Here is a 20,840-nt window from a genome sequence, read left to right as displayed (position 1 = left end):
GCCACCATGGTTGAAAGTGCACCAATACTGGTATTAACTTCAGATAAACTATTAGTGTTTACAGTCCTTGTTATAAGTTTACCATTCTCCCTATTTGGCGCAATAAAGAATCCTTTTACTCCAGTATTTAAATTGTATGGTCAGATTGTTAACAGTTACTTCCAAGGATGGCACAATTTCCTTATTTTTAATATTAACCTGGAAAATGCTAAATAGAAACCAAGCATTTTAAGGAATTAAAAGAAGCCCTTAGACTGTCTGTATACATGTATAAAAGGAAAGGACACTGTCAAGTTATCTCTACTTTTCTTCAAATTTTGCCCCAAACTTGACAGTTGAAAACCAGCGTGGCATCATAGACAAAGGATTAAAGGCCTTGAGTCAAAGCCAACGCAGTCATCGGAAGAGCCTCAAGAGGAGTGCGAGGCCTCAAGCCATGGCGGAAGAAGCTACTGGGAAAATAATTGAGCTGCTAAAGCTCGAAAGGGCCAAAGCAGAAAGAGCTTTCATCAATCAAGCCACTCACCTAGTCAGAGATGCAGGGAACCTGGAAAAATCAGAGTTGCTGAAGGAATACAATAGGGTCTATGCACAATCAAAAGAGGTACATGGCACTAATAGCGATTACGAACTCGGCCTCCTTGCCGAACGGGGAGGTTCTGAGGAAGATATTGAAGGAATATTGGAGAAAATAAAGAAGACCAGAGAAGACTGTGAAACCAAGCTGAAAGAAGTAAGGAAAACAGTACAATCAAATCTCTGGGATAGATTTGGCAAGTTCGAGCTCTCGATCGGATTCGAGGAAGCAAAATTATCTAGCGAAAAGGCCCTTGAAGTCCCAGTGTCTGGGGGATATAAGGGGGCCTATGAACACCTTGTAGGCTGCGCCAGAAAACGGATAAGTGACTTCACGGTAGCAGCCAGGGAATGGGGAAAGTGGATCCCTGACGGAGGATGCGCCACCCAGAACAGGAGGATGGAAGACCTAAGGAAACAAAAGGCCCTCTTCGATGAAAAGCAGGCAGAATTCATAGTGGTTCAAGAAGCTGAAGATGAGGTGGCAAGAGAATTCCAAACAAAGCGTGCAGCACAAGCACAAGCACCAGTTCTCAAAATGAAGGCCACCAGCCTACCCACATTCTATGGCTCCAGAAGAGACTTCCACCCGTGGAGAAAGACCTGGGAAAGTCTTCAGAAACAAGGCGAGCCGACTGGCTCGACGGAAGCCAGAAGACTCCAGCTCCTTGAAAGTGTGGACGGGAGAATCTGCAGAGACCTAGGCCTGTCCACCTGTCAGACCGCAGAAGACATGCTCAGGATGCTGGAGAACCGATTTGGAGACAAAGCAACAATAGCCTTGGAGATCGTCGGAGACCTGGACAGAATCCCCGTCCTGACAGCCGACCAACCCCGGAAAGTGATTGAGATGATCCAAGCAATCGAAAAAGCCCTCAACGATCTCAAAGAACTTGACTACACTGAAGCCATCAACAATCCGCTTGTAATCAGATCAATAGCGCGCAAGTTACCAGGGGCGATAATGAGAGACTGGTTAGTCTTCATGACCAACCCAGCCAATGGAGTCACCCCAGGCAACCACTTCGACAACCTCCGACGGTACCTGAAGGACCAGGAGGGGGTCATGGAGAGGACCGCGCAGCTTACAGGCCCGCTTACATGTCGGAATCCCCCAAGATCAGTCGAACCCAGGCCATATGAATCCAGGAAGTACGCCTCAACCAAGTCCACGAGCAAAGGGGGATGTGTCGTCTGCGGGGAAGAGGGGCACGGAGAGAAGCTGTTCTTCTGCAAGGCGTTCAAAAACCTGAAACCGAAAGACAAGTTGAGTGCAGTTGAAAGGTTGGGAGCCTGCAAAAAGTGCCTAGGGTGTCACAAGGATGAAAGCGAATGCAGGGACACTTACTTGTGCAGGAAACAAAGCTGCAAGAGAGACCATCACTTTTTCCTGTGTCAAAAAGGAAACGCAATACGAAGACCAAATGCGGGGAGGCACGAATTGACAGAAGAACAACAGGGATTCGTGTCTAGAATGTCCCCCGAAGCGGCAAAAGAATTCAAGAGAGTCTTCACCAATGTTTCAGCAAGTTCGCTCTGCACCGACAAGTCTGCAGCAATGGGGCATAGTGAAGGGGAGGAACTCCCAGTGATGCTTATGCTCCTCGAAGTAACAACCAATGCAGGTCAGAAAATTGGAACACTGATTGACTTGGCGTCTGATACAAACTACATTACCCACAGCGCAGCCAAAAGGCTCAACCTCAGAAGTGAGAAGGTCACTCTATTGGTCCACGGTGTTGGGGGGATGGTTTTGAAAGTAAAAACAAAAAAGTATCAGCTCCGAGTGAGAGTTAAGACACCCACAGGGACGAAAAGAGCCCATGAACTCACCTGTTATGGTTTGAAAGAAATAGCCAAGATAAGTAGGACTATCAAACCTGAAGAACTGAAAGGGTTCTTCCCAGAAGTCAGCTTAGAGGACCTGCACAGACCAGAGCAGGTCGAGCTCCTCATCGGTCACCGGGAAGGACGCCTCGCACCACAGAGGGTGAAGGTGATTGGCGACCTCGTCTTATGGGACGGACCATTGGGAAAGACCGTTGGTGGAACGCACCCAGGCCTCTTTGAGGAAGAGAGTGTGGCAGCTCGCACATCCAAAACACACTTTGCACGGTCCATGAGGGCCACGGCTGTGAAATACCAAGAACTCAGAGCATCAAAGGAATTCAAAGCTGAAACTAGAAGCACTGTCACAGACAAAGAATTCCTCAACTGGTGGAAATGGGACAGTGGTTCGCAGGCTGCCCCAATAAAGTGTGGAGGATACAGATGTGGCAACTGCCAGCCAGGAGGCAAGGAGATGACACTGAGCGAGGAGAGAGAGCTGGAAGTCATCAGAAAAGGCCTCACCTATGTCACCACCGATGATCACGTCAACCAACCTCACTGGGATACGAAATACCCATGGATCGAAGACCCCATTAACCTACCCTACAACAGAAGTGGAGTAGAAGCAACCTTTCTGAGGACAGAAAAACAACTCAAGAAAGAACCCAAGTGGAAAGTGGCATACGCATCCCAAGTCCATGAAATGGTGGAAAGAAGAGCAGCAAAGAAACTCAGCAAAGAAATGATCACCAATTGGAGAGGACCGGTGTGGTACGTTAGCCACTTGGTAGCGCCAAACCCCCACTCCGTCACCACACCAGTGCGCCTGGTCTGGAACAGCAGCCAGAAGTTCAAGGGACTTAGCATGAACGATATCCTGTTGAAAGGACCAGACGTCCTCAACCCAATCCGAGCAGTTTTACTCAGATTCAGAAGAGGAGTGCATGCAGCCCTTGGAGACATCAAGAAGATGTACAACTCAGTGTGGTTGGAAGAACCAGAAATGCACCTACACAGATTTCTTTGGAGAGACACCGAAGAAAGTGAAATTGAGGAGTATGCCATCACCCGAGTCAACATTGGCGATCGTCCAGCAGGATGCATTGCACAGCTGGCAATGAGAGAGACTGCAAAACTACCCATGTTTGCTCACCTAAAAGAGGAGTGCAGAATCCTGGAGGAAGACTCTTACGTTGACGATGTGCTGACCTCTCATAACGACTTGGAAAAACTGGATGGTTACACCAAAAGGGTTGAAGAGATCCTGAAAGCAGGTGGCTTTTTCATCCGAAGTAAGTGGCACACAACGAACAGAAATGTAGCCACGGGAGATATCGTCTGGCTGGCCGACCAAAATGCTCTAAGGGGCCAGTACAAGCTTGGACGAGTCGATAGTGTCGTCCCCGACACAAGAGGCATCGTCAGAGATGTACACGTCAAGACCTTCCCAAGCTACCCCGTCTCTACTACCAAATCTGATCAAGCAAAGAAACCCCCCACAAAAATCCCTCCAATAATTCTGCATAGAGATGTACGACGCATCATTGTCCTGATACCTGTGGAAGAACAGAAATAGACCAACAAAGAAACGAACGAGAGCAACCAGGAACTGTGTGACCTCTCTGGGTTCAAGAACCGAGATGCCAAGTGGGAGGTGTCAAGTCAATTTTCGAGAAGATATGTCTGCCCCTCCTCCAGGCCAACAAGGGGCAGAAAAGAAAACCCAAATAAGTCACCTCGCCTCATTTCCTGCCTAAGATCATAGGGCATGAGCCAGGATATAAACATTCAGATTCAAGCCTTGAAAGTAGACAGGCGAGAAAGGAGCAAGGAATACCAAGGAATACCCTTCAGACCCGATCACACACAACTGGTAGGATAAAATAAGTACCACCTAAATGCCAGCTGATTGATGCTTAATTTGCTTCTCACAACCTTAAGTTGCATTCGTTGTATTTTCCCTTAACTTGGATTACTCTTATGACCTATCTCTGTAAAGTGAATAAGCTTCAATAAAAGTGTAAACTGGAAGGATTTGAGTTGTTCCTGCGTTGATAAGATCGGGGCCCCTTTTCAAGTTTGGGGCAAAATTTGAAGAAAAGTAGAGATAACTTGACAGACACTATTTTTACACACTTTGACCAAGGCAATTTAGAGTGCTCAACCGGCCAACCATCCATGATTTTTGCCCTTGGGAGGAAACTAGAGCACCTGAAGAATACACACACAGGCAGAGAAAACATTTGAGTGCAGGAAGGTCAGTACCATATGGGGAATAAATCCTTTATCGGAATGTTGGAGGTTGATGTGCTAATGCCATATGACCTAATACTGAGGTACATCCACTTATGAAATTAAATTGATTCTGAAATGGTTGCAAACTTGTTTTTTTAGTAGAGACAGCGTTCACATGTGAAAGCTTATTGACTATTATAAATTTAAAATAAATACAACCCCAAAACTCTTTTAAAAAATTATAAAATGTCACAAATTCTGTATGAAATGTGTAAAACAAAAACCGGCAGGAAAAAAGTTCTCACTAAGCCAAAAAAATGAAAACTCCACCCAGATGGACTGACCAGGATTAGAACCCAGGATGCCAGAGCTGTGAGGCTGACACGCTAACCACTCAAGCCGCCGGGACACCTATACATAAGCAAACAATACAAAATAAGATGTTTGGTTCCTCCCACATCTCAAAGACATGCACGGTAGTTTGGTTGAACACTCTTATTTGCCCCTAGGTATGATTGTGAGCCTGAATGATTGTCCGTCTCCTTGTGCCCTTAAAAACATCACTTTTTTCAACTGATCGTATCACATAAGTTACCCTTGTGAGGTTAAGCGGTATGGAAAATGAATAAATTAAGTTTATAATGTTCAGTCGTTGTTTATGTTCATACTTCTGAATAGAATTACTATGGACATTGACGTTTATATGTTGAAGACTATTTAAATGAGTTATTGACAAAACTGTCGTTTACAAAGTTTCATGTTCTTTCAATATGGAGATATCACACCATTTGCCAAACCCAGTTGAGAGTATTGAAAAACAACAACAAACATTTTTAACTTGTTTAACTTTTTGTTCAGGAAAATATAAAAATAAGTATATATATCATACCTGTCAACCTCTGCCGATAACTGCCCTTATAAATGATTAGATTCCCCTTACAAACCCCAAAAAAACCTTACAAGCACCGTACGAGTCGTACGGTAAATGATTATGATTATAAATGATTATGATTCCCCTTAGAAACCCCAAAAAAACCTTACAAGCACCGTACGAGTCGTACGGTGTTTATAAGGTTTTTTTGGGGTTTGTAAGGGGAATCTAATCATTTATAAGGGCAGTTATCGGCAGAGGTTGACAGGTATGATATATATATATATATATATAGAGAGAGAGAGAGAGAGAGAGAGAGAGAGAGAGAGAGAGAGAGAGAGAGAGAGAGAGAGAGAGAGAGAGAGAGAGAGAGAGAGAGAGAGAGAGAGAGAGAGAGATACATATATATGTATATATATTTCAGCAACACGCTTATTTATTTATATATGTATTGATGTCTAAAATGCCTTTCCTATTTTTGCATCCTCACCCCCTTGCTACTAGGACAACGAAATTTCCCGAATACGGGATGAATAGAGTTATCCAATCCAAAATGTTGAAGTGTTGTTCATGCTAATTGAAACTAATTAATACCACTTGTGCTCACTTTTTTCTTGCTTTAAAAGCTCTTGCAGACACTCATTACCATGACTTACTCTGCAGCAGTGACATCATGGCCTTAGTTTGGTTTGTGCTCGTGTTGGCGATTGGTGAGACATTAGATTGTGAACCAGGCTTCAGAATTATTTTGTCTCAAAGAATGCTGATATGACTTTGTTTCTCCACTGGCCTGTCTGCTTCTGTTGGATCTACAAAAGATAATGGCAATGCTGTTGTGAAAAAAAGGCTGTGTAAAAGATCTTTTGTGATCAGCACATTGGTTTGTGATGACACCTTTTTACTGACTGGTCTTCTGATGAGTTTAACTCATTGGTGGACATTGGCAGTGATGTGATTCTATCCAATTGACAGTGGCAGTGAATGAGCCAATGTGCAAATGTTAATTGCGCATTTAACTAAAGAAAAATCACAGCCAGATGGTGGAAAAAGATGCATCATTGGATGGTTATCACTGCCACTAGTACCTTTTAGGATTTGGGGGACAATTGGAACTTGACCCTCCTTTTGGAATGTGGCTGAGTTGAACAAAGTCGGTGGCTGTCAGTGTTTGATGAACAAGGTGTAACCCCCCAAAGTCATTTTTTTAAATTTGTTATTTATGTCGTCAAATGTCTGAGTTTACTTGCTGTGTCATCAAGGCCTTGACTTTCTGCTGTCTGAATGAACAGTATTACTTGGTCCCTGAAAATGACACAATAGTGAATGATGACTGCAGAATAGAGCATAAATCTCATTTTTATTTGTGACATTGTCAATTACTAGAGTAGCTTAAAATATAACAATCATTATAATTGATATGGATGGATGTAAAATTCTAGTTGAATCTCAACGCCACGGTCTAAGCTCCAATCAATCATTTAGAAAAGTCTTCCCTGAGGTACCTGACAATTGTGTCTGTTTGGTTTGTAATTAGACTAATCTATCTATTTGATTGGTATTCATTTACTAATGTGTATCTCTTTGTGAAAAGGCCAACCAGTGACAAATGTGGAATTTAATATAAGCCACCCTGACTCGCATAATGACAAAAGGAGAAACGCTACCCTGGGCCAGCAGAGCGACATGCCCCACTCCCCCAACGCCACCCTGGGCCAGCAGAGCGACATGCCCCACTCCCCCAACGCCACCCTGGGCCAGCAGAGCGACATGCCCCACTCCCCCAACGCCACCCTGGGCCAGCAGAGCGACATGCCCCACTCCCCCAACGCCACCCTGGGCCAGCAGAGCGACATGCCCCACTACCCCAACGCCACCCTGGGCCAGCAGAGCGACTTGCCCCACCACCCCAACGCCACCCTGGGCCAGCAGAGCGACTTGCCCCACTACCCCAACGCCACCCTGGGCCAGCAGAGCGACTTGCCCCACTCCCCCAACGCCACCCTGGGCCAGCAGAGCGACTTGCCCCACTCCCCCAACGCCACCCTGGGCCAGCAGAGCGACATGCCCCACTCCCCCAACGCCACCCTGGGCCAGCAGAGCGACATGCCCCACTCCCCCAACGCCACCCTGGGCCAGCAGAGCGACATGCCCCACTCCCCCAACGCCACCCTGGGCCAGCAGAGCGACATGCCCCACTCCCCCAACGCCACCCTGGGCCAGCAGAGCGACTTGCCCCACTCCCCCAACGCCACCCTGGGCCAGCAGAGCGACTTGCCCCACTCCCCCAACGCCACCCTGGGCCAGCAGAGCGACTTGCCCCACTCCCCCAACGCCACCCTGGGCCAGCAGAGCGACTTGCCCCACTACCCCAACGCCACCCTGGGCCAGCAGAGCGACTTGCCCCACTACCCCAACGCCACCCTGGGCCAGCAGAGCGACTTGCCCCACTACCCCAACGCCACCCTGGGCCAGCAGAGCGACTTGCCCCACTACCCCAACGCCACCCTGGGCCAGCAGAGCGACTTGCCCCACTACCCCAACGCCACCCTGGGCCAGCAGAGCGACTTGCCCCACTACCCCAACGCCACCCTGGGCCAGCAGAGCGACTTGCCCCACTACCCCAACGCCACCCTGGGCCAGCAGAGCGACTTGCCCCACTACCCCAACGCCACCCTGGGCCAGCAGAGCGACTTGCCCCACTACCCCAACGCCACCCTGGGCCAGCAGAGCGACTTGCCCCACTACCCCAACGCCACCCTGGGCCAGCAGAGCGACTTGCCCCACTACCCCAACGCCACCCTGGGCCAGCAGAGCGACTTGCCCCACTACCCCAACGCCACCCTGGGCCAGCAGAGCGACTTGCCCCACTACCCCAACGCCACCCTGGGCCAGCAGAGCGACTTGCCCCACTACCCCAACGCCACCCTGGGCCAGCAGAGCGACTTGCCCCACTACCCCAACGCCACCCTGGGCCAGCAGAGCGACTTGCCCCACTACCCCAACGCCACCCTGGGCCAGCAGAGCGACTTGCCCCACTACCCCAACGCCACCCTGGGCCAGCAGAGCGACTTGCCCCACTACCCCAACGCCACCCTGGGCCAGCAGAGCGACTTGCCCCACTACCCCAACGCCACCCTGGGCCAGCAGAGCGACTTGCCCCACTACCCCAACGCCACCCTGGGCCAGCAGAGCGACTTGCCCCACTACCCCAACGCCACCCTGGGCCAGCAGAGCGACTTGCCCCACTACCCCAACGCCACCCTGGGCCAGCAGAGCGACTTGCCCCACTACCCCAACGCCACCCTGGGCCAGCAGAGCGACTTGCCCCACTACCCCAACGCCACCCTGGGCCAGCAGAGCGACTTGCCCCACTACCCCAACGCCACCCTGGGCCAGCAGAGCGACTTGCCCCACTACCCCAACGCCACCCTGGGCCAGCAGAGCGACTTGCCCCACTACCCCAACGCCACCCTGGGCCAGCAGAGCGACTTGCCCCACTACCCCAACGCCACCCTGGGCCAGCAGAGCGACTTGCCCCACTACCCCAACGCCACCCTGGGCCAGCAGAGCGACTTGCCCCACTCCCCCAACGCCACCCTGGGCCAGCAGAGCGACTTGCCCCACTCCCCCAACGCCACCCTGGGCCAGCAGAGCGACTTGCCCCACTCCCCCAACGCCACCCTGGGCCAGCAGAGCGACTTGCCCCACTCCCCCAACGCCACCCTGGGCCAGCAGAGCGACTTGCCCCACTCCCCCAACGCCACCCTGGGCCAGCAGAGCGACTTGCCCCACTCCCCCAACGCCACCCTGGGCCAGCAGAGCGACTTGCCCCACTCCCACAATGCCGAAATGGAGAATGACTTAGAAGAGCTGTTTACAGTCCTTGTTTAAAGATTGCATTTTTTTATTTTTGGAAGAATAAAGTACAATATTCCTGTTAATTCGGTCTTTTTTTTTTTTTTACTAGTCTACATTGACTTAAAAACTCTGCTTTAAAACATAACTACTAGTTCAGAAAGTGGGTATGTAACTTCAGTGCAATACACGTGGTGTTGGATGTTTAGCATGTGGGGAAAGATGCCTTACTGAATTGTATGGTAACCAAACAAGGGTTCAGCCATTTCCTTAGCCACCATGGTTTAAAGTGCACCAATACTGGTTTTAATTTCAGGAAAAACTATTATTGTTTACAGTCCTTGTTTAAAGTTTACCATTCTCCCTATTTGCAGCAATAAAGTATACTTTTACTCTAGTACAGTGGTACCCTGACATACGATCGTAATCCGTTCCAAGACTGAGATCGCATGACGAGCTTCTCGTAACTCGAGCGGATGTTTCCCATCGAAATGAATGGAAAACAAATTAATTCGTTACAGCCCTCTGAAAAAACACCAAAAACAGGATATTGGATTGGGAAAGTTTTATTTCTTCTAATTACCCATCTATTACTAAAGTAACACATAACTAGTGGTTTAATAGAAATATAGAGTTAAATCTAACTAAAATTGGGCGGATTTCGCCAAGGGGAGAGAGAGGCGCACAAAAGGGGCGGGGGGGCTTTTTTTTTTTTTCCCACACAACACAATCGTAAACGGAACAAACACTCCACCCTCACGTTCGCTATTGACGGGCTGTTTGCTGTTGTGCTATTCCCTTCAAAATATTCCAAAAATGATGCACACAAATGTCCTCACAATCGGATAACGCACGTCCACTTGCCAACGAGCAGCAGTCTTTTATCAGCGATCGCTCCGCTGCTCATGGGAGCTTCGGGGGCGCTGGCTAGCGGCTCCCTTTTAGCTTGTAGCATCTGTGGTAGAGTTGCTACCGGGGATGCTTATGCGGGGAGTTGCGAGCCAGTGCCCCTGGTGTTCTTATGAGCAGCGAACGAGAAGTAATATAATACTCGTATTAAATAAAAATAACAGGAAATGCAGCAGCTGAGCTTACCCACGTATTGATTGTGGGTAAAGTTGTATTCTGAGAAACCGTGCCATTGCCTGTCAGCGTTGTGTGCACGAGTATACTTCATTACCCAGAAAGCCCTCTTTTTCCCGCGCATGCGCGTTGTGCGTTTCCTGGTCTGAATAACTCATTCGGTGCTCGTAGATATTGTTATACACGAAAGATATGCAAAAAAGACAGTGCCATGGCCACCTGGCTTGGTCGCATCACAAAATTTTGATCGCATGACGGGCGAATTATTCGATCGAAATTTCCGTCGTAAGACGAGAATATTGTATGACGAGCGGTCGTATGACGAGGTACCACTGTATTTAAATTATATGGTCAGATTGTTAACAGTTACTTCCAAAGACAGCACAATTTCCTTTTTTATTTATTTATTATTAACCTGGAAAATGCTAAATAGAAACCAAGCATTTTAAGGAATTAATTGAAGCCCTTAGACTGTCTGTATGTATAAAAGGAAAGGACACTATTTTTACACACTTTGACCAAGGCAATTTAGAGTGCTCAACTGGCCAACCATCCATGATTTTTGCCTATGGGAGGAAACTAGAGCACCTGAAGAATACACACACAGGCAGAGAAAACATTTGAGTGCAGGAAGGTCAGTACCATATGGGGAATAAATCCTTTATCGGAAGTTGGAGGTTGATGTGCTAATGCCATATGACCTAATACTGAGGTACATCCACTTATGAAATTGAATTGATTCTGAAATGGTTGCAAACTTGTTTTTTTAGTAGAGACAGAGTTCACATGTAAAAGCTTATAGACTATTATAAATTTAAAATAAATACAACCCCGAAACAAAATTTGTATGAAATGTGTAAAACAAAAATGGGGAGGAAAAAAGTTATCACTAAGCCACAAAAATAAAAACTCCACTCAGATGGACTGACCTGGATTGGAACCCAGGATGCCAGAGCTGTGAGGCCGACACGCTAACCACTCAAGCCGCCGGGACACCTATACATAAGCAAACAATATAAAATAAGATGTTTGTTTCCTCCCACATCTCAAAGACATGCATGGTAGTCTGGTTGAACACTCTTATTTGCCCCTAGGTATGATTGTGAACGTGTCCGTCTCCTTGTGCCCTGCGATTGGCTGGCCACCGATTCAGTGTCTGCCAGGATGTCTTTAAAAACATCACTTTTTTCAACTGATCGTATCACATAAATTACCCTTGTGAGGGTAAGTGGTATGGAAAATGAATAAATTAAGTTTATTATGTTCAGTCATTGTTTTTGTTCATACTTCTGAATAGAATTACTTTGGACATTGACATTTATTTGTTGAAGATTATTTAAATGAGTTATTGACAAAACTGTTGTTTACAAAGTTTCATGTTCTTTCAATATGGAGATATCACACCATTTGCCAAACCCAGTTGAGAGTATTGAAAAACAACAACAAACATTTTTAACTTGGTTAACTTTTTGTTCATGAAAATGTTGAAGCGTTGTTCGTGCTAATTGAAACTAATTAATACCACTTGTGCTCACTTTTTTTCTTGCTTTAAAAGCTCTTGCAGACACTCATTACCATGACTTACACTGCAGCAGTGACATCATGGCCTTAGTTTGGTTTGTGCTCGTGTTGGCGATATCCGTCTTGATGGAAAATGGTGAGACCTCAGATTTTGAACCAGGCTTCAGAATTATTTTGTCTCAAAGAATGCTGATGTGACTTTGTTTCTCTGCAGGCCTGTCTGCTTCTGTTGGATCTACAAAAGGTAATTGTAATGCTGTTGTGAAGAAAGGCTGTGTAAAAGATCTTTTGTGATCAGCACATTGGTTTGTGATGACACCTTTTTACTGACTGGTCTTCTGATGAGTTTAACTCATTGGTGTACATTGGCAGTGATGTGATTCTATCCAATTGACAGTGGCAGTGAATGAGCCAATGTGCAAATGTTAATTGCACATTATCTAAAGAAAAATCACAGCCAGATGGTGGAAAGAGGTGCATGATTGGATGCTTATCACTGACTAGTACCTTTTTAGGAGTTGGGGGACAATTGGAACTTAACCCTCCTTTTGGAATGTGGCTAAGTTGAACAAAGTCTGTTGCTGTCAGTGTTTGATGACCAAGGTGTAACCCCCCCATGTCATCCATTTTAAATTTGTTATTTATGTCTGAGTTTACTTGTTGTGTCATCAAGGCCTTAACTTTCTGCTATCTGAATGATCAGTATTACTTGGTCCCTGAAAATGACACAATTGTGAATGACTGCAGACTAGTGCATAAATCACATTTTATTTGTGACATTATTGTCAATTACTAGAGTAGCTTAAAATATAACGATAATTATAATTGATATGGATAGATGTAAAATTCTGGTTGAATCTCAAAGCCACTGTCTAAGCTCTAATCAGTGATTTAGAAAAGTATTCCTTGAGGTACCTGACAATTGTCTGGTTTGTAATTGGGTTAATCTATCAATTTGATTGGTATTCATTCACTAATGTGTATCTCTTTGTGGAAAGGCCAACCAGTGACAAATGTGGAATTTAATATAAGCCACCCTGACTTGCATAATGACAAAAGGAGAAACATGACCATGGTCCAGCAGAGCGACATGTCCGACTACCACAACGCCACCTCGGGCCACCAGAGCGACATGATGTCCGACTACCACAACGCCACCTCGGGCCACCAGAGCGACATGATGTCCGACTACCACAACGCCACCTCGGGCCACCAGAGCGACATGATGTCCGACTACCACAACGCCACCTCGGGCCACCAGAGCGACATGATGTCCGACTACCACAACGCCACCTCGGGCCACCAGAGCGACATGATGTCCGACTACCACAACGCCACCTCGGGCCACCAGAGCGACATGATGTCCGACTACCACAACGCCACCTCGGGCCACCAGAGCGACATGATGTCCGACTACCACAACGCCACCTCGGGCCACCAGAGCGACATGATGTCCGACTACCACAACGCCACCTCGGGCCACCAGAGCGACATGATGTCCGACTACCACAACGCCACCTCGGGCCACCAGAGCGACATGATGTCCGACTACCACAACGCCACCTCGGGCCACCAGAGCGACATGATGTCCGACTACCACAACGCCACCTCGGGCCACCAGAGCGACATGATGTCCGACTACCACAACGCCACCTCGGGCCACCAGAGCGACATGATGTCCGACTACCACAACGCCACCTCGGGCCACCAGAGCGACATGTCTGACTACCACAACGCTTGGAAGACCAGATGTTTACAGTCCTTGTTTAAAGATTGTCATTTTCAATTTATGGAGCAATAAATAAATCTTTATCCTCTTATTTTTTTTTTTTTTTCCCTGACAGAGTATACATGGACCTAAATTACGCTTCCTTGAAAAATGAAACCTAGTTTAGATGTGGTTGGTGTTGAAAGACCAAATTTGCATTTGCTCTCACATCGCCACATTAAATGTATGGTCTTTATTTAGTGAAATGGTTTTAAGAAGTACCATTAAGTAAACGCGCTTGAATCAATGTAGTATTAATTGAGAAAAATGAGGTTGGAATTAAACAAAAATAGTGCCTGGTGTTTGGGTGATGTCAAAGGATGAACATTGATTTATTTGCGTCTTGCAATATGAAACCCTGAAATGATCTGTCTGAACGCATCATGAGACTGTTTTATATTGTTTCAGTTTCTCTTCAAATCCCCCAGAACAGCTAACTAGCACATGGCATTGTAGGTACGAGGTCAAGATACAATGCCAACAAAGCAAGCACTAGCATCAATGTGAGCATAGGTTTCATGCTAGCACCACCATTTGTTGTGCCCTTTGAACCAAAGTGCCATGTGTATGGGCAAAATACTGAGATGTACCCACAACTCAGAAAGCAACCTGTCATTCCGTGTGCCTTTTACTAGTTAGATCCCATGCAGATTCGGGTAGATTCCCAAATAGATTGTGCACCGTGTGGTTGCACACTTTTGCGCCCTGCATACACAAACAACTTTAATTACTAAGGCAAAATTAAGAAAATTCAAAATAACGAAACAGATTGTGGTTGTGGCTCTCAACATTAGTTTTACATAGTTCATATTCTTTCTATATTCTCACACCATGCCAACAAAGTTAATGGTGTTGGAAAAAAACAAAACAAACTTGTAAGGCGGGGTAAAAATTTTGATCTGATATTAAAAGGTTGCAGCTGTTTTAGTGCTAATTGAAGGCAACTATTCCCATTCGTGCACACGTTTCTCTTGCTTTAAAAGCTTTTGCAGTCTGTCTTTGTCATCACTTGCTCTATAGCAGTTTGGTTTGTGCTGGTGTTGGCGAATGCCATCTTGATTGAAATAGGTGACACATCTAGTTGTAGACCAGTCTTCAGAATTTTTTACCTGACTCAATGCTGATAAGAGTTGGTATTTTTGCAGGCCTGTTTGCTTCCGTTGGTGCTACAAAACATGATTACAATGAGGTGCTGAAGAAAGTCAGTGTAAGAGCAATGAATGAGCAAATGTTCATTGCACATTTAACTAAAGTAATATCACAGAGTGGAAAAAGGTGCATGATTGGATGGTTATCACTGAGTGGTAGCTTAAGAGTTAAGGGACGATTCACACTTGTCCATCCTTTGGAATGTGTCCAAGTTGAACGTTAATTAGTTAATGTTATTTACAAGTCATTACATTTGTTTGTCATCAAATGAGTACTTGGCATGTCAACAAGACCTTGACTGTCTGTTGTCTGAAAGAACAGCATTTCAAGGTCCCTGAAAAGGACATAATTGTGCCTGGTTACTATAGAATATTGCATAATTCACATTTTTATTTGTTTAATTATTTTGCATTACAAAAGTAGTTTAACTTTAAAATCCTTTTTCTTTATGGGTAAATATTAAGTTCTGGTTGAATGTCAAAGCCACTGTTTCTGCTCTAATCATAGTAATTTAGAAAACCCACTGTTCCTTGGTGTCTGGCTTTGTTTGATTTGTAATTGGGTTAATCTATCGATTTGATGAGCATTAACTGATGGTTATCATTTTGTGTGAAGGTCAGTGACAAATGGGGAATTATGAGCCACATTGACTTGCATAATGACCAAAGGAGCTTCAACATGACCAAGGGCCAGCCGTACCACCAAAACGCCCCCCAGGGCCAGCAGAGCGACGTGTCCCACCACCACAACGCCACCAGGTCCAGCAGAGCGACCAAGTGTTTACAGTCCTTGTTTAAAGCTTGTCACTCTGTATTTTCAGCAGTAAAACATCCTGACTTGAAATACAAACTATTTCAGAATTTCATTTGCTATCACATGTTCTCTTCAAATGTATGGTCAGTCACTAGTGAAACTATTTTTGAAGAGTTTGAAATAGGTTTCAAGGGCATTTTAAATATGCTCATCTGGATATAATATATTACACTCTGATTCCTGATTGCTAACAGTATTTTAAGGACAGCACAATTTCCATGTCTTTAAACCCAGGGAAAAGAAAACATTAAAATCCAAACATTTTCAAGGAATTCATTGGCCTGTGTGTGTGTCTGTGTTTGTGTGTTTGTGTGTTTGTGCGTGCGCGTGCGCGTGCGTGTGTGTGTGTGTGTGTGTGTGTGTGTGTGTGTATACAGACACTATCAATATTTTTTTACACCATACTAAGTTCTAATTCTAGAGTGCTCAACCAGCCTATATGTGCATGTTTTTGGATGTGGGAGGAAACTGGAGTACCTGGAGAAAACTCATGAGGCCCTCTGGAAATTGAACACTTGGTATCAGAATTTGGAGGATTAGGTGCTAACTGCCAGATTAAATAGTATATAAAAATAGGGGGTTGCTTGAGCCGATCCCAGAGACTCACCTGGATATGAACCCAGGACCCCAGAGCTGTTAGACCAACATGCAAACCACTCATTCATGCCCCCCCCCCCATGAAATTTTATTTATATATATATATATATATATATATATATATATATATATATATATATATATAAATAGGGTGGTTAGTGCGTTGACCTCACAGTGGGAGACCTGGGTTCAAATGTGGGTCGGTCCACCTGTGTGGAGTTAGCATGTTCTCCCCAGGCTTGTGTGGGTTTTCTCTGGGTACTCTGTCTTCCTCCCACATCTGAAAAACATAGAGGGTAGTCTCATACCTGTCAACCTCTGCCGATAACTGCCCTTATAAATGATTATGATTCCCCTTACAAACCCCCAAAAAAACTTACAAACACCGTACGAGTCGTACGGTGTTTGTAAGGTTTTTTGGGGGTTTGTAAGGGGAATCATAATCATTTATAAGGGCAGTTATCGGCAGAGGTTGACAGGTATAAAGTCTGGTTGAACACTATTAATTGCCCCGAGGTGAGCATGAATGGTTGTCTGTCTCCTTGTGGCCTGCGATTGGCTGGCAACCAATTCAGGTTGCCACCTGCCTGCTGACCATAGTTTTATCACCTGATCATATTACAAAAGTTACCCTTGTGAGGGTAAGCGATACAGAAAATGATTCATTGAAATTACTTTTGAATGTTTAATCTTTGTTTTTGTTCATACTTCTGAATAAAATTGCTTTTGACATTGACATTTTTTCGATGAAGGTATTATTTGAATGGGTTATTTCCGAAACAGTTGTTTACAAAGTTCCATGATCTTTCAATATGGGGAAATCATACCATTTGCCAAACCCAGTTGAGAGCATTGATAAACAATCAAAACTACATTGCTGTTCTAACATGGGGTTAACCCTGTTTATGAAAATGTTGCAGCTGTGGTAGTGCTAATTGATGCCAATTATTCCCACCTGTGTTTCCTTTTCTCTTGCTTTAAAAGCTCTTGCAGTTACTCACTGTATTGACTTGCTCTACAGCAGTGACATCATGGCCTTAGTTTGGCTTGGGTTTGTGTTGGCGAATGCCATCTTGATGGAAAAAGGTAAGACAGCCGATTGTGGACTAGCCTTCAGAAATCTTTGCCTCACTGAGTGCTGATAAGTGTTTTGTTTCCCTGCAGGCCTTTCTGCTTCTGTTGGTGTTACAAAAGGTGATTACAATACTGTGCTGATGAAAGGCAGTGTGCTAGAGAAGATCATTTTTGATCAGCTCCCTGGATTGGGATGACACATTTTACAGATTTGTCTTCATTGGTGGACATTCACAGTGATGATTTTATGTAAGAGGGGGTAGAGAATGAGCAAATGTTCATTGGACACCAAACTGAAGTAAAATCACAGCCAGAGAGTGGAAAAGAGGTGCATACTTAGGAGTTAAAGGAAAATTGACACTTATTTGTCCTTTTTGGACTGTGCCCAAGTTGAAGGCTGAAATCGGTTGCTGTCAGTGTTTCTTGAGCAGTTAACAAGGTGTTTTGATGTGAGCCAAAAAAAGTTATTTATCATCAAATGTATGAGTTTACTTGGCATGTCATCAAGACCATGACATTCTGCTGTCTGAATGAACAGTATTATTTGGTCCCTGAAATTGACTGACTTGTGAATGGTGACAATAGACTATTGCATCAATAAATCACATTTATTAGTGAAATTCCATATTACTAGAGTAGCTTAAAATATAACTTTAAAATGTTTTGACTTAATATTGATCAATGATGAATTCTGGTTGAATGTCAAGTCCACTGTGCTCTGGTCATAGTACGTTGGAAAAAAGTGTTCGTTGAGGTCTGGCATTGGCTCTGTTTTGATTTGTAATACAATTTATCTATTGGTTGAATTGCCACTAATTTACTAATGTGAATCTTTCTGTTCAGGCCAGCCAGTGACAAATGTCAACTTTAAAGACCATGCAAGACACATTGACCTGCTTAATCATCAAAGGGGCTACAACATGACCCAGGGACAGCAGAGCCTCATGTGGGACCACCACAATGCCACCCAGGGACAGCAGAGCCTCATGTGGGACCACCACAATGCCACCCAGGGACAGCAGAGCCTCATGTGGGACCACCACAATGCCACCCAGGGACAGCAGAGCCTCATGTGGGACCACCACAATGCCACCCAGGGACAGCAGAGCCTCATGTGGGACCACCACAACGCCACCCAGGGACAGCAGAGCCTCATGTGGGACCACCACAACGCCACCCAGGGACAGCAGAGCCTCATGTGGGACCACCACAATGCCACCCAGGGACAGCAGAGCCTCATGTGGGACCACCACAATGCCACCCAGGGACAGCAGAGCCTCATGTGGGACCACCACAACGCCACCCAGGGACAGCAGAGCCTCATGTGGGACCACCACAACGCCACCCAGGGACAGCAGAGCCTCATGTGGGACCACCACAACGCCACCCAGGGACAGCAGAGGCTCATGTGGGACCACCACAACGCCACCCAGGGACAGCAGAGGCTCATGTGGGACCAGCACAACGCCACCCAGGGACAGCAGAGGCTCATGTGGGACCAGCACAACGCCACCCAGGGACAGCAGAGGCTCATGTGGGACCAGCACAACGCCACCCAGGGACAGCAGAGGCTCATGTGGGACCAGCACAACGCCACCCAGGGACAGCAGAGGCTCATGTGGGACCAGCACAACGCCACCCAGGGACAGCAGAGGCTCATGTGGGACCAGCACAACGCCACCCAGGGACAGCAGAGCCTCATGTGGGACCAGCACAACGCCACCCAGGGACAGCAGAGCCTCATGTGGGACCAGCACAACGCCACCCAGGGACAGCAGAGCCTCATGTGGGACCAGCACAACGCCACCCAGGGACAGCAGAGCCTCATGTGGGACCAGCACAACGCCACCCAGGGACAGCAGAGCCTCATGTGGGACCAGCACAACGCCACCCAGGGACAGCAGAGCCTCATGTGGGACCAGCACAACGCCACCCAGGGACAGCAGAGCCTCATGTGGGACCAGCACAACGCCACCCAGGGACAGCAGAGCCTCATGTGGGACCAGCACAACGCCACCCAGGGACAGCAGAGCCTCATGTGGGACCAGCACAACGCCACCCAGGGACAGCAGAGCCTCATGTGGGACCAGCACAACGCCACCCAGGGACAGCAGAGCCTCATGTGGGACCAGCACAACGCCACCCAGGGACAGCAGAGCCTCATGTGGGACCAGCACAACGCCACCCAGGGACAGCAGAGCCTCATGTGGGACCAGCACAACGCCACCCAGGGACAGCAGAGCCTCAACTTCAGCCTTGGTGAAGATATGGATGAAGGAAACTCTGATGAGGCATTTTCAGTCACTGTTTAGTGTGTAATTGTTTTATATTGCAACAAACAATAAACGGTAACCTTTAATACTTGTGCTTACCCTTTTCACCCAATTTAAAAGGGGCATGTTGAAATGGTAATCCAACGGAGATTACTGCATTTTGCCTCACAGCTCTAAAACTGAAGGTTTGAACTGTAGAAATTGCATGTTTTGCCTAACCTCGGTTTTGAGTATTCCAACGCTTGGAGTAGGATGATCCCTATTATGAGCATCTCTGCTGGGATTCTGTAGTTGTCAACTTCCATATTTCAATGTAGTACCCAGCCCCAAATTGTTTTGTTTGGTTGAACTAGGTTAGTTGTAAAAATCCTGGGTCACTTATGGAGGAGGAAAAATACAATGTGAAAAGGAACAAAGCCTGGACAAGAGTAAACATACTGTGCTTTGCTGGTGTGATTATTCAACCAGCCTTCCCTTTTCGTGACAACTGCATATGTATTTTAGTCGCTTGCAAGTTTGAAGAAGGCAATCCAGATCATTTGGGCGATGTATTTTATTTAAGTCCTAAATACGGCCTGGTGGATGAATTGATAATGTGATGGTCTCAGTGGGGGACCTGGGTCCAAATCCATGTAGATTCAGTTGTGTAGAGTTTTCATGTTCTCCCTGGGCCTGTGTGCACTGTTCCCTCTAAGCTGCGCGTGTGCGCAATTGCGCACTACTCTCGTCTTCTCTGCGCAGCAGCAATCCTATGGCGCGCAGTAAAAAAAAAAAAAGGCTTTTTTTTTTTATTTTTTATTTTTATTTTTTATTTTTTTTTACCCCTTTTGTTCATGATGGTGCCGTTTAAGCGGCAGCCAGTGGCAGTAACTCTGTCCACTTATGTTTTTCGTGTTTTACAGCATGTTTTACATGAAAAATTAGAGGGAACATTGACATGCACCTGCTTGTGGCAGGTGTGATACTGGTGTGCCCATAGCGAGCAATGATGATGTCGTGACCGGATGATTCGCCTAAAGATGTTTCGCCGACGGACGTTTGACAGACGGACAGGTCTCCGAATGAACATTCGTTCAAACAGCGTTTAATGATTAAATACAAATACTAGTATTTGTATTTAATCATTAAATGCTGTTTTCAGCTGGATTTGACCTAATTTGAGAGCATTTTGAGCCGTTTGGCGAATAGACGTATA

The 20,840-nt window shown here is 46.1% G+C and overlaps 2 protein-coding genes and 1 long non-coding RNA gene across 3 annotated transcripts; all 3 read left to right on the top strand.

Annotated features, from left to right (window-relative positions):
• Positions 1-6,170: 6,170 nt before the first annotated feature.
• LOC144086313 (uncharacterized) lies at positions 6,171-13,791 on the top strand. Its single transcript, XM_077616226.1, has 4 exons — positions 6,171-6,222; positions 12,006-12,107; positions 12,186-12,215; positions 12,970-13,791. Exons 1-4 carry the CDS (start codon positions 6,186-6,188, stop codon positions 13,770-13,772), a joined length of 972 nt encoding a protein of 323 aa, XP_077472352.1. The 5' UTR covers positions 6,171-6,185; the 3' UTR covers positions 13,773-13,791.
• An 896-nt stretch (positions 13,792-14,687) lies between these two features.
• LOC144082412 (uncharacterized) lies at positions 14,688-15,731 on the top strand. Its single transcript, XR_013303295.1, has 3 exons — positions 14,688-14,807; positions 14,885-14,946; positions 15,504-15,731. It is a non-coding gene; the product is annotated as an uncharacterized LOC144082412 (long non-coding RNA).
• Positions 15,732-17,265: 1,534 nt separating this feature from the next.
• LOC144086598 (uncharacterized) lies at positions 17,266-19,731 on the top strand. Its single transcript, XM_077616527.1, has 3 exons — positions 17,266-17,384; positions 17,463-17,492; positions 18,216-19,731. Exons 1-3 carry the CDS (start codon positions 17,330-17,332, stop codon positions 19,682-19,684), a joined length of 1,554 nt encoding a protein of 517 aa, XP_077472653.1. The 5' UTR covers positions 17,266-17,329; the 3' UTR covers positions 19,685-19,731.
• The last annotated feature ends 1,109 nt before the right edge of the window (positions 19,732-20,840 follow it).

This window comes from Stigmatopora argus, chromosome 1 (genome assembly GCF_051989625.1).
Source record: "Stigmatopora argus isolate UIUO_Sarg chromosome 1, RoL_Sarg_1.0, whole genome shotgun sequence".
Taxonomy (NCBI): domain Eukaryota; kingdom Metazoa; phylum Chordata; class Actinopteri; order Syngnathiformes; family Syngnathidae; genus Stigmatopora; species Stigmatopora argus.
The sequence above is the reverse complement of the archived record's forward strand: the minus strand, read 5'-3'. Positions and strand labels throughout refer to the sequence as shown.

What these genes read in the sequence shown, in the direction of transcription:
- LOC144086313 (XM_077616226.1), top strand. Translation starts at nt 6,186, where the DNA reads ATGGCCTTAGTTTGGTTTGTGCTCGTGTTGGCGATTG. An exon ending in ATCCGTCTTGATGGAAAATG is followed by an intron (nt 12,108 to 12,185) that starts GTGAGACCTCAG and finishes GTTTCTCTGCAG; the next exon opens with GCCTGTCTGCTTCTGTTGGA. An exon ending in TTCTGTTGGATCTACAAAAG is followed by an intron (nt 12,216 to 12,969) that starts GTAATTGTAATG and finishes CTTTGTGGAAAG; the next exon opens with GCCAACCAGTGACAAATGTG.
- LOC144086598 (XM_077616527.1), top strand. Translation starts at nt 17,330, where the DNA reads ATGGCCTTAGTTTGGCTTGGGTTTGTGTTGGCGAATGCCATCTTGATG. An exon ending in TGCCATCTTGATGGAAAAAG is followed by an intron (nt 17,385 to 17,462) that starts GTAAGACAGCCG and finishes GTTTCCCTGCAG; the next exon opens with GCCTTTCTGCTTCTGTTGGT. An exon ending in TTCTGTTGGTGTTACAAAAG is followed by an intron (nt 17,493 to 18,215) that starts GTGATTACAATA and finishes CTTTCTGTTCAG; the next exon opens with GCCAGCCAGTGACAAATGTC.